At 34.4% G+C, this 12,200-nt stretch overlaps 4 protein-coding genes across 4 annotated transcripts; 2 read left to right on the top strand and 2 right to left on the bottom strand.

The window, feature by feature from the left end:
- Window positions 1-931: 931 nt before the first annotated feature.
- Window positions 932-1,442, bottom strand: Y81B9A.2 (Ovule protein). Its single transcript, NM_001375096.2, has 3 exons — window positions 1,383-1,442; window positions 1,284-1,334; window positions 932-1,229 (listed from the first exon to the last, which is right to left on the bottom strand). Exons 1-3 carry the CDS (start codon window positions 1,413-1,415, stop codon window positions 1,038-1,040), a joined length of 276 nt encoding a protein of 91 aa, NP_001361915.1. The 5' UTR covers window positions 1,416-1,442; the 3' UTR covers window positions 932-1,037.
- A 1,294-nt stretch (window positions 1,443-2,736) lies between these two features.
- Y81B9A.3 (NR LBD domain-containing protein) lies at window positions 2,737-3,138 on the bottom strand (the record flags this gene model as incomplete). The annotated part of the gene is made up of 3 exons (NM_077148.4): window positions 2,737-2,910; window positions 2,956-3,006; window positions 3,076-3,138. 3 exons carry the CDS (start codon window positions 3,136-3,138, stop codon window positions 2,737-2,739), a joined length of 288 nt encoding a protein of 95 aa, NP_509549.2.
- Window positions 3,139-4,654: 1,516 nt separating this feature from the next.
- On the top strand, window positions 4,655-5,393 carry Y81B9A.4 (NR LBD domain-containing protein; the record flags this gene model as incomplete). Its single annotated transcript, NM_001375095.1, has 5 exons — window positions 4,655-4,722; window positions 4,801-4,890; window positions 4,932-5,036; window positions 5,111-5,322; window positions 5,374-5,393. 5 exons carry the CDS (start codon window positions 4,655-4,657, stop codon window positions 5,391-5,393), a joined length of 495 nt encoding a protein of 164 aa, NP_001361916.1.
- A 5,675-nt stretch (window positions 5,394-11,068) lies between these two features.
- Window positions 11,069-12,068, top strand: B0563.8 (uncharacterized protein). The gene is made up of 2 exons (NM_077147.3): window positions 11,069-11,234; window positions 11,783-12,068. The coding sequence occupies exons 1-2, from the start codon at window positions 11,088-11,090 to the stop codon at window positions 11,891-11,893; spliced, it is 258 nt and encodes an 85-aa protein (NP_509548.2). The 5' UTR covers window positions 11,069-11,087; the 3' UTR covers window positions 11,894-12,068.
- The last annotated feature ends 132 nt before the right edge of the window (window positions 12,069-12,200 follow it).

The following is a 12,200-nucleotide window of genomic DNA, read 5'->3' as shown; positions in this document are numbered from 1 at the left end:
TACTCTCTGGCTTCACAGTATATTTTACTCTCTGGCTTCACAGTATATTTTACTCTCTGGCTTCACAGTATAGTTTACTCTCTGGCTTCACAGTATATTTTACTCTCTGGCTTCACAGTATATTTTACTCTCTGCTTTCACAGAATAATTTACTCTCTGGCTTCACAGTATATTTTACTCTCTGGCTTCACAGTATATTTTACTCTCTGCTTTCACAGAATAATTTACTCTCTGGCTTCACAGTATATTTTACTCTCTGGCTTCACAGTATATTTTACTCTCTGCTTTCACAGAATAATTTACTCTCTGGCTTCACAGTATATTTTACTCTCTGGCTTCACAGTATATTTTACTCTCTGGCTTCACAGTATATTTTACTCTCTGGCTTCACAGTATATTTTACTCTCTGGCTTCACAGTATATTTTACTCTCTGGCTTCACAGAATAATTTACTCTCTGGCTTCACAGTATATTTTACTCTCTGGCTTCACAGTATATTTTACTCTCTGGCTTCACAGTATATTTTACTCTCTGGCTTCACAGTATAGTTTACTCTCTGGCTTCACAGTGTATTTTACTCTCTGGTTTCACAGATTATTTTACTATCTGGCTTCACAGAATAATTTCGCCCAAATAGAATAGTTGTTTTCGCTTTTATTGTCCCTCTACAGCCCAGAAACCAGCAGACGGAAACTGTTCACGTTTTTGGAATGAGTTAAAAACAATAAAGCAGAGAATTGATAGTTGAGGTTGGCATATTCAAATTTTTGAAACAACATTTGGTTCAAAATATCTATCCTTCTCACCGCTGATTACCTCTAATGTCATATGTCATGTGTTATCTTCTTTTGATTGAATAAATATATGCTATATATATATAATCATTTTGAACGAGTTACTAATTTCAGTTAACGGAAAACTGAACTTTACGTTATCAACAAACATTTTTATTCAAGAGAACTGTTATCCAGCTTAAAGACGGCACAACAAAACCAGAAAACATGCACTCTTGAGTGTTTTTCTTATTACTCCAACAATTAGCCAAAGATAGGATGCATCGGCATTTTATCGATAACATGGGTCAACTTTGTGATGAGTGTTGATGTATGAAGCATGAGCACAATTCCACTGTGAGATAGGGGCATTTCACCAAGGACAATCATCAATTGATGAAAACACATAAGAAGGTCCACGTGATTTGCGTAAACTTCGTATCCACCGTACATTACCTGAAAAGAAGTTTACGGTTCAGAGAATAGTTTTAGCTTTCTAATAATACTAACCACTAAATCTTTTAACAACACGCATCTGGCGATTTCGGTTCTGTTACTATTCTGAAACACTTTTTTGAAATTTTGTGAAGATTTGATTCACCAACATACCAGAAGTTCTTGCGACACGTTTGACTCATCCATTCCCGTAGTTCAAAAATTAAAACCCTAAACAAAAAAGTATTGGAAACAAGATCGAATTCAAATTTTGAAATTAGCGGTTTCACGGAATATTCACTACTACTAATTGCTCAACAAGATTATCTTTATATATAAAATTGCAAACGATTTTCAGAAAGACAGAAGACTAAAGAAATTTAAAAAAACAGTAAATCTGCCTATTCAAAAACTTGGTAGAAAACTAGAAAACTGGAAATAAATTCGCACACTGCAGTGAGTTGGTCACAAGTTAAAATGTTCGTTAGTTCGAGAGAGAGAAAGAGAAGGGGTATGGTGCGGACCGCACCAATGTGAGAGTGCAATTCGAAAACAAACATTTTTTGGAATGGTGGAGAAGGATGGCGAGCTGTAGAAATGGTATTGCGTAATGTGGGAGAGTTGTGTGGAAAATGCATATTTTCTCGTTTGCCTTCTCCGGCCACGATTTGTAATGATACATGGAATATGGAATGAAAACCATGAGACATTGCTACATGGTTTTTGTTGATTTTCAGGTGTGTTCACTCGGAACGCGGGGTATTTTATTGAACCAACGCGAACTAAATGTTATGACATAATCGGTGGAAACTGGAAGAAATTAAGAAATAATATAAAAGTTTGATAAATGCAGTTTTCCCTAACTTCAAGATTATTGATTATTCAGGAAAATAACTTGTTCATCAAATTGTGTTACCCTTGTTAACTTTGTAGTTTTTTGTTCAAGCATTATTATCCGAGCAAATAAACTGTTTTTTAACCATGTTTTGCCGGCGACGTTGTACTATACTCAAACTGTAGTTTTCAAGAGAAAATTCTAGAGTAACTGTAAAAAAAGATAATGATTTCATTGCCTTCATTCATGAAAAGCGTTGACGTTGAGAGGTACACAGGCACATATGAGGGAGGAAGCTGTAAAGATATGGGTCTTGGACTCTTCATTAATCCCGTTCCATGCAATGCAAATTGCTACTTTACAAAATCTGAGTTTTTTTTTTTCAATTTTATAACTCAGTTTTTGTGACTTTTCGCGAAAGCAAACATCTGTCCCCGATTTGCGCTTTACCACTCTCCGTTTAGAGGAAGCGCCGGTGGTTGGTGTAAATGTTCACCTACAAAATGTGACTTTCTGAAATAGAATCATGAAACATTAACAGATTGCTTTTTAATCACCACAAAGAATAATAAAAACATTTCTGTGCTTCTATGAAAACACGCACTCCAAAATAAAGATAATAAACGAAATTATTATTTGTAATTAACATATTCATTCCAATTTGCACAACTTAAAAATCAAACATGGAATAAATCAGTGACCCATCGCACTTTGAAGGAGCTGCAGCATTATGTTGCACAAGTTACCGAGCTTCACTTGGTCTTCCAGGCAGTATGGGTGACATCCGATCTCGAGCATAACCACCATGAGCAAAAAATGAGCAAGCGAGAAGTGGCCAAACTCCGTGTCCAAACGATCCATTCTCAGCTATAAGCCACTGTGGATAGATTTTAATAAAAAGTATAAACCTACGAGTTCAGTGATCCCTTCTTTCACTTCGATCATGGTGTTAACGTGCTCTCTCTGAAAAAATATACACTGTTCACCATATAGCGTAAAGTTTTAGTTTTTTTTTGAACTAAAATTGCTTACCATGAATCTACGACCGAAGTTAAGAGAAGCACGAGCGGGCTGCTCCATGACAATCTGAAACATTATACAATATTAAATGTTTTTCACAACTAAAAAATACATTAAAGAAAACGTTGTTGAAGGTGGCATTTGCCTGGGCCCTCGAGGTAAGAGTTCAGAACAGTGACCAGCATACAGAAACGAAAACATCTAAAAGAGGAAAAACAAAAAATAAATTGGCGACAGGCGAGGAAGAACAGAAAGGAAAAGCGTTTTTGAATAATATTGGCAAAAGTAAGTTTTAACCTATCCTAGCAGGGTTATTTATAAGAAACCAGAATATAAACTTTAGAAAACGCATAGTGAAGTTGAAAGTTCGATTAAATTTTTAAAATTTTCACACCACAAATTTTTTTCTGAAGACTTGCCAGTACACCTTTGTAGTTTTTCGATTTGCCGCCAGCTGGTGGCAAAAAGAGTAGCTAATTTTTTCATACGGTACGCGGTACTTGTTTTAAATTTTGACGTTATAAATTCCCAAAACGGTAACCAAGGGAGAATGGAAAAAATAGTCTTTGAATACACTAAAATTCAATTCGTGCACCCTCTGCGACTGTTGCTACACAGCGATAATCAGGAAATGTTTACTGTAGGAACAGATAAACTGACGCGCTGGTTAGAAAAATTTGGTTTAATATGACTCATTCAAATTTGGAGCTGAACAGTGGGATGTCATATTTTCGCATGCAAACATATTGTTCAGAGTAAATTTGTATATGGTATAACTGCTACACAATATGAAACAAAAAATTTGATTGATTACTATTGTTAAGATTCATGTGTATTTCTTTATTGATTATCGAAAAAAGACACAAGAAGTTGAGCGAGGAAAAAGTCCGGACAGAAAACCCAAACTGCTTTACATGTTAGCAAGACAAAAAATACGGGGATGACACGTGATATACATACCAACATGCTTATGGTGGACTGCTTAAGATCTAACTTGAATTTTTCAAATGGAAAAACAACAAAAAAAAATTATTATTTTCACGGCAGGCGTCGTAAGAACTGTTGATGAAAAAAGCCTATTAAGAAAATCTAAAATTAAACAATCCGGCTACAACACTGCTCGATAATCGGAACGATGGGCGTTATGGTCTCCTGATCTCAATTTGAAGTCACATTTTCTCACCCCGAGAGAATCCGAGCAATCATTACTATGTTTTTTTTTGTTATTCTTTATAATTATAAAATGAGGGAAAATAATACACCAGTACCCAAAATTCTATCGCTACAAGAACAAGGTGGTCAAAGTTTGGATTCTACTTTTGTTCTTAAAAATTTAGAATTTTAATAAATCAGGTTGTGTGTTTTGCATTATTCAATACGAGTGATCAAATTTTACAAACCATTCTTCAATTCACACCAAAAATTACTTTAACCAATTGTTCCAAAAATTGGCCACTTTTTCGGGCTTTATTGGATTGTAAATCAAAATATTACCATATAAACTGTTTTTATAATTTTCAGATTTCTTCATAGCACTGCTGTCTCCTTTGCCAATCAAATAAAGACAGAAATCCCACTACACATTTTCTTGATGTTGTTTCTTTGTCCTGTGGGACGATTTTTCGAGAACTTGAATTCAAGCGAATACATCGTGATCAAGTCAGTTATTTCAAGTTACAGTAAAACTTTTGTGGAACTTTTAATTTTGAATTAGACTCTCATGTATATTTTTTACAGAGATTACGTAGGGCAAGATTCGCTTCCTGACGATTTGAGTCAGTATTTGGTAAACGCTAATGATTTTCAGGAAACTGTTGTAGATCCTTTGTAAGTTTTGATGTTTTCCTAAAAAAATCTCTATTTTTCAGTAATGATAAAAAATTGCCGATTTCAAAAGGAGTGTATCTACTTCGTGCACTTCTCAGTGAACCTCATAGGTATCTTGCTCGAAGAGATATATTTTATCGTGCGAGGTGAGTAAAATCAAAATTTATTTCATTTCGTTTAAGCCTCACCCATATGAAAACTAATGCTTAGTTTAATTTAGAATCGAAATTCTTACAAAGGGAGTTTCTGACAGTGAGAAAGTGTTGATACAATTCATCATGCGCAGTCACTGCATGATGTTCGCAGGACTACGGAAATATCGAATGGATCTTACTGACTGGTCCGATATCAGAGTATTCATGAAAAAGGAATTCCAATCGACCATGTCCCAACTTGAGCGAGACGATATCAAATCCATAACAAATGGTGAAGGTTTAGAAACTTGTAGAGCGGTTTTATATATATATTTTTTGTTGTTTTTAGGTTCTAAAATGATATTTTAGTCGATTTTTTCAATGATTGGAACCTTGGAAATAGGAAAACGAATTTTGCAGCAAATTTTCACTGTCATATCTGATCCGGTAAGTTGTGCGCTTTTGCTCATGCTCCACTTCAAACATGAGTAGTCTAGGTGACTTTTGTTTTTGCTACAGAGCGGAAAGAACTTAAAAGAGTTATGAAAATTCCCCTCCCCCCTGACACCTCAAATAAGAAGGTCACATTGCAAAGACGCACTATATCACAGTTTAGTTTTGTTTTGGTATGTATGGAGTAGTTTTAATTGAAAATAATTAAATTTAAGTAAAAAGAATAATACAATTTTTCCAATGACAAATCCTGCCCACACTGCCGTTGCAATTGAAATCAATGAACACCAATAGCCAAATAGATATGACAATCCGTGTCCAACATGTTTCTGACACCTCTCCACCATGATAGCGTCGAATATAAATTAGTCCTTGTTGGCCCGGCACCAAGTGGCTGGGAAGACGATCCAGCATGGCAATGTAACAAGTTTGCAGTGAATGAAAAAATCGAATATCAAAATAAATCCTACATCATGACCAAAAAGGACGATTCGGGACCGCCTATGAAAAAGGCAAAATTTTAGTCAGTCAAGTGTATACTATATGGCATTATAATTGAATTAGCTGTTGCAGACAAACTGTAGGAATTCACGATTTTTTTTAAATTGTGCCTTCAATATTCCTCTCTTGTCAAATTCGACTTTTTTTAATAAAATGCAATTACAAAATTACTTAACGCACAAATTGTAAGAAGACATCATAGACATGATTAGAAATGTTCCCATTGGTAAAACCTGTGTGAGAAAATGGGCTTTTTAGTATCCATAAAAATCTAATAAATACCCTATTCAGAGCAGCATCAAAACCTGTGTGAAAGTACAGATTAATCAGAGTCATTTAATAACTTGTCAGAAATGCTCGGTTTTTCTTCAGAGCATGTGATGTTTTTGTGAATAAAGTGCTGCTTTGTTGGAAATTATTAATGTTATTCAGAGTTGCACGCGCTGAGAAAAAATAAACGTCTTCAAAGTGAAACATTTTTCAGAAATACCAACAGCAATTGTTTGTTTTTTTCTTATAGGTAACCACAGCAACTTCGAAATTATCAAATTCATTTCCAATATGCGCTTCATTTGATACGTGCTTAAAAATTTCAAGATGTTGAAGGAATTTGTTTGGAAAGCACCGAAATGAATACCTTCTATAAAGCTATTCATAAGAAAAATTGTGGATTGCTGGTTGAGCAGAAACATTTTCCTTCGGGACTTACACAATCAACTGTGGACATTAGATAGCAAGGAAGTGGAAGAGGTGCGTGAAAATCAGTTGTTATTCAGAAGCATTTAGTCATCTAAGTCATTATAAACTTTGGTCTCTAAGACCCTGGTATCTTTCCATATAAATCAATGCATTTTTATTTTCCTTCTTTTTGTTTTTAACAAACATGCATTCAATATAGCACTTGTTCAATGTTTGAACTGAAACTTTTCATATTGATAAATCCCAAATTTTCAATTATTGTGTGAATATTTCACAACATTTGGATTCCGAGCCTATATGTGGGAAAAGCTTCTGATGGTCTCATTTTCTGTAATTTTTTGATATTCCCTCTGATTTGCACAATTAAAAATAATTGGGACAATAATTTTTGATATTGTGTATAAACTAATTTTTGGTTCCCAGTGTTTGTATGAAAACCAAACAACTTGCGAACTGAAACATGCCTGAGAACAATGACATTTTCTTTGAGCTTTTATTTTTTTGTGGCATTGTCTCCTGTAATTTCAAAATTGTTCAGAATTTGAGTCTTCTTATAATGGCACCTCAAAATTATTTTGAATATGAAACTCTAATATCTGAGTTAACACAAATTTTTATCTGTAATTTTCATTTGTTTTGATGAAATTTGGTTCAATTTCTAGCATAGTGCATCAAGATGTAACTTCCCCCACCCCCATGTGCAATTTAGGGCGTTGCAAGACAATACCAAGCATCCCAATTGTTTTTGCAAAATGAGATGTGCTGATAATTTTGGATTAATTTAAGCAAAATTGTTTTTAAAATCTCTATCATTCCGTTGGGCGCACCGCATAGATTCAAATTTTAAGGCATTTTGAAGAATATGAAACTAGAGCGGGCATCAAAATTGAAACTTCTTTAAATATTTCATCAAAAACTGAGGTTTTTTCTACTCTAGAGTGCATTTATCGCGTAGGATTTTACCTTTAGGAACCCCTTAAACATTTTCAAAACATTAATAATTTGTTGGTCAATTGGTAAATTGTTACACTAAATTTGGCATTTTTTGTTTTGGAGAATTCAACTTTTGCTGATCAACAATATGTTTTTTCTGTTGTTTCAATAAATTTTGTCAGCTATAGGCATGAGAACAAACTTCCAAGTACCTGATGTTTTTCCCACACTTCAAATAAAAAAAATTGAATCTCTTTTATACTTTTTTGTAAAGCATATTTGATTGGCCCAAAACCTAAGTGCAATCCTGCGCATTTCGTTTTCATACATAATTTTCCTTCATATCTACATCACTTCAACTAAATAATAGACGAAGTGCAATTTTAAACAATATATTTGATTTTGACACCTTTTCAATATTTTTTCAAGACTAGTCTGAAATCTACCAAGATAAAACTGTTTTCAGAGTTTTGCAACATGAGCTCGGCGGGGACCAACACGATCAAACCATTACGAATTATAAAACAAGAAGTTGCTTCTCCAAATCCAACTATGAGTAGCATCGACAAATGTGACGAGAAAGTCCGTTTCAGTCTGATTCCTGTTCGATTGGACATCTCACCCTACCTACTGTTCCCAGAGGGCCCAGCACCGACAAATTGGCAAAGTGATCCTGCGTGGAATCAAAACAAGTTTTCCATCAGCGAGCCAATTTACTACAAGGACAATTATTTTTATCTAAAGCAGAACTAGATATTGTTTTTGAGACACATTGAAATGTTTTCTTGTTGTAAAAATAAAAATGTATGAAACTTTTTTACAAATAATTGAATGTTCATGTATTTAATTTATTTATTTTTTAATAATGTTTAGTAATGTATAATGTTTTTTTTTGAATAAATGTTAATTGATGATTGAAATGTGGTTTTTAATTTATTATTGAATTCGAAGTTTGGAGATAAATAAAGTTGTAACAGTACCCACTGAGAATTATTCCTGAATCCAAACTGTTAGACGGCTACAGAGGTATTCTCCCTAATAGAATTTATATCAATGTGTACCAGAAACTTATCTATTACGATATATTTGCTACAATTTCAAATCAGAAAACTATGTTTGTTAATCTACAACTTCAATTTATCTTAACGTTTTGATACAATAAAAAAAAACAAGAACAAACCACGTGAACCATTAAACCGTGAACTATGGAAGGATGCATACAAGAAGGAAAGGAGTCTGACAACAACAACATCCACGCCATGACCTTTCACGCAATGATGAACAATTCAATCCTGGACACGTGGACCACCGAATCTTGGAGGGATTGCCCGAATCAGTGCTCACTTATGTTCTCACTTGATGCCTAACACATTGGACACTGACCGTCATTTTTTATCATTTGTTGATAAACACTGCATGGTCCAATATTATGTCTCCGTAGCCGAACTGCTCCAAGTTTTCATGCTGAAAAAAATTTAATGAAAAGTGGTAAATAAAATTTTTCTATACTAACGATCTCTTTCAAATTTAAATGTTGAAAATATAATGTGGATGGCAAGTCTAACAGGGACGCAGCACAAATAGAGGCGCAATATTAATAGGGAAAATACGGCAGATTTAACAAAAAACAATCAAGCAGAAAATGAGAGGGGGTAAATATTGTTGTCGTTATGATTTTTCACAGTCTCTAAAATGTGTTGAAAATAGTATAGTCACAACAAAATTAGCAATTGCGCAAAAGTTCTGCTATTACGAAATCGCATCTTCGCTCTGGTTGGAAATTGTTTCAACACAATGCATAAACTAAAATTGAAAACGTTTTGATGTTTGACTTAAAGGAAGTTGAATCATTTGATTCAATTAAAATTAAACGTGTTCTTCTATCAAATGTGGAATGCGTGGCATGGAATGATATGAAAAATCTTTCGCTGAACTTTTTTGCTGGAGTAATTGTCACAGTGTTAATCAACATGACCTTTTTTATTTTGCGACGCGACAAAAATCTATGTGCATTCTTATGCAAACGAGTGTTTCATTATGGCAAATGTACCTAACTGTTCACAAATCACTTTTTAGTATTCTGTTCTCATATACATTTGTTTCTTATTTTTTGAAAATCTTTATCAATATCAAAAAGTGTTGAAGTAACACACTTTACCATGATTCAAGAAGAAAGTACGAGAGCACCGTTTCTGCTAATAGCGAACTTCTCAAAAACTAGCGCCAAAAATCACAACCCTACTAATAAGATCGAATGGTCTGTCGAATGGTCTGTAAAAGTGCGCTGAATTTAAAAACAGTAGCAAGTTTTGTTAGGGCTCACCTGTCTTGATGATGTTGACCAATTTTAAAAATTACATGTTTAATAAAGTTTTTAAAATTGTTAAAAGCCAAGAAGTGGGTGGACCCCCCTACCGACTATTTTTCCATTATTGCAGGACTTCATTGCTCAAATTTGGCCTAGGTTGTCTTGTGCTTCTATGAAAAATTAAGGTATTCCATTTTTTGTAGTTTAGAAGATAATTATTTATTGATATCTTTAAAATCAACCCTTATAGATCGACGTGGCACAGAACGAATAGAAAGCATGCGGTATTTTGAAACTTTCTGTGTGATTTAATGGTTTTCTTAACATTTTTATGTTGCTCAAGTAACCGCTGTAACCCCTCAACCGTTCGTCAAGAACGTATTTCAGATCGACGCTCAAAAAAAAACTAGCCTGCCCAAAATAGGTTCCACACTGAGATTTTCTAATTGAAAGTAATTCAGCAGTTTTCAGATTTCGTTCATATTACTGTTATATTTTATTTTGTAGCCGAACGAAATGTTTTCCTCGGTCATTATTCTTAGAAGTATGCATATTGTAAACTGAAAACTGATGCCGCGCAATGGATCAAAAGTGCACGTTGCTTTAGCATATGGTTTGTTATTTGAAATATGTGTCTGCGCTCAGGCAAGTTCTAATCGGAGGAGTGTCTAGGAAGGTCATGATAGCTGTTGTCAACTTGTGAACATGTTGCAACATTCTGTATCCATAACCTTTTTGAGGTATGCACCTGCCCGTGTATTTTGAAATACAGACTAATTTTGGAGATGAAAAAAGGGCCGGTTCTGGTTTTTCAATTTTTCGTGTAAGCCCTCAGCTATTAAATACTAACTACTTGTTGATCATGAATTATCTTATTTTTTTAGTAACAAATCGATATTGTCTGTCTAACCCTGTCTAAACCGAATTCACATCTGCCAAATTTCACAATGCCACTCTGATCGCCAGATAGAGCTCCACACTTGCTCTCGACTCAACAGTTCTTACCTACGCACCACCATTTAACGACATCATTTCTCACCTATTCTTTCTGTTGACCACTGAACAACCAACCAATTCTCATTGCGTACATAGACAGTTGCACATTTTTCTATTCTTTTTTTCAATGCTTCATCATTATCCTAATTTACAGGGACAGTCAAAAATTCACAATGTCAAAGGACTGCAAGATGGTCAGCGAACTTTGCGAGAAAGTCTCAAAAATTATGACGGTTGTCAAGGAGCTGCGCGCAGAGCACAGAAGAGAGTTTGTACAGAAGCCTGAAGAAATTGAGATGGACGTATTTTGGAGACAAACGGTTGGTTCTATTCACAAATTTAAAGATCTGAACATTCGAAATAAGTTTTCGATATTGGAAACTCTTGTTGCAATTTTGGGAAAAAACAGTCGAATCGAACGTCATAACGACATGTGTTTTTTTTAAACTTTTGATGATTCCGTACCGTAATTTTATTGTGTCAAAGTCAGGAGTTGGAATGTGCCTCTAATTTATATCCAATAATTCTCAGCGTGCAAAGACAACCAAAAACAGAAACTCTCTAACTTGTTCCGGTGCTGGTGTAAGTTCTTAAATGTATTATAATCAAGCACTCTACGTTCTTGATTAACAAAGCTGATATCCGAAATTAAAAGAAGAACTGAAATCGTCTCCGAGTTTAATCTTGTTCAATCTCGGACGCTTCATCTGTGGGTTGAGAGCTTTCTTTCAAAACCCCCTTTGCTCTTCCCGTAAAATTTTTTTTTTTGAAACTTCTTAGGTACAACATTACTGAAAAAATCGAAGTGCTTTTCTAAGAAACAGATTGAGAAAAAATTTGTAAAACATCAAACCAATATTATTTCCAGTTTGTCCGATTCACCGAGCCAGCTGAGAAGTGGAGCAATATTCGTCATCGCCCGGCCCCCGCAACCACTCCAATCGACATTGTATACCCACTTCGAGAACAGGATTGGTAAAAGCGGACTCAAACTTATATCGATTTTTCTCTGGTGTTGGCATGTGTATTGGTAGTTTCAAATGATTACATGTACATATTTTTTTTATTGAAATCTCAGAAAAGCTTTACTATTTTTTTAATTGTATTTTTTTGCAAGTGTTTCGTCTATTAATGTAATGAAAAATTAATGATCATTTAGTTATACATATACTTTCTGAAATAGCTCAAGTATTCCAATCAAGGATATTGAAAATTTGTACCACATTGCTATTGATTTTTAATGCATGTCCCACGTCACAAATGTGTTTAGGCGTGTAGTGAAAACA

Source organism: Caenorhabditis elegans, chromosome X (assembly GCF_000002985.6).
Source record: "Caenorhabditis elegans chromosome X".
In the NCBI taxonomy this organism is placed as follows: Eukaryota; Metazoa; Nematoda; class Chromadorea; order Rhabditida; family Rhabditidae; genus Caenorhabditis; species Caenorhabditis elegans.
Note: the sequence above shows the minus strand (reverse complement) of the source record. Positions and strands in the feature narration are given on the sequence as shown.

Excerpts from the sequence above, each read along its gene's own strand:
- B0563.8 (NM_077147.3), top strand. The coding sequence starts at position 11,088 with ATGTCAAAGGACTGCAAGATGGTCAGCGAACTTTGCGAGAAAGTCTCA. Across the intron at positions 11,235-11,782 it reads ACGTATTTTGGAGACAAACG|TTTGTCCGATTCACCGAGCC; the intron begins GTTGGTTCTATT and ends TATTATTTCCAG.
- Y81B9A.2 (NM_001375096.2), bottom strand. The coding sequence starts at position 1,415 with ATGGATGAGTCAAACGTGTCGCAAGAACTTCTG. Across the intron at positions 1,335-1,382 it reads ACGTGTCGCAAGAACTTCTG|AATAGTAACAGAACCGAAAT; the intron begins GTATGTTGGTGA and ends AAAGTGTTTCAG. Across the intron at positions 1,230-1,283 it reads TGTTGTTAAAAGATTTAGTG|GTAATGTACGGTGGATACGA; the intron begins GTTAGTATTATT and ends ACTTCTTTTCAG.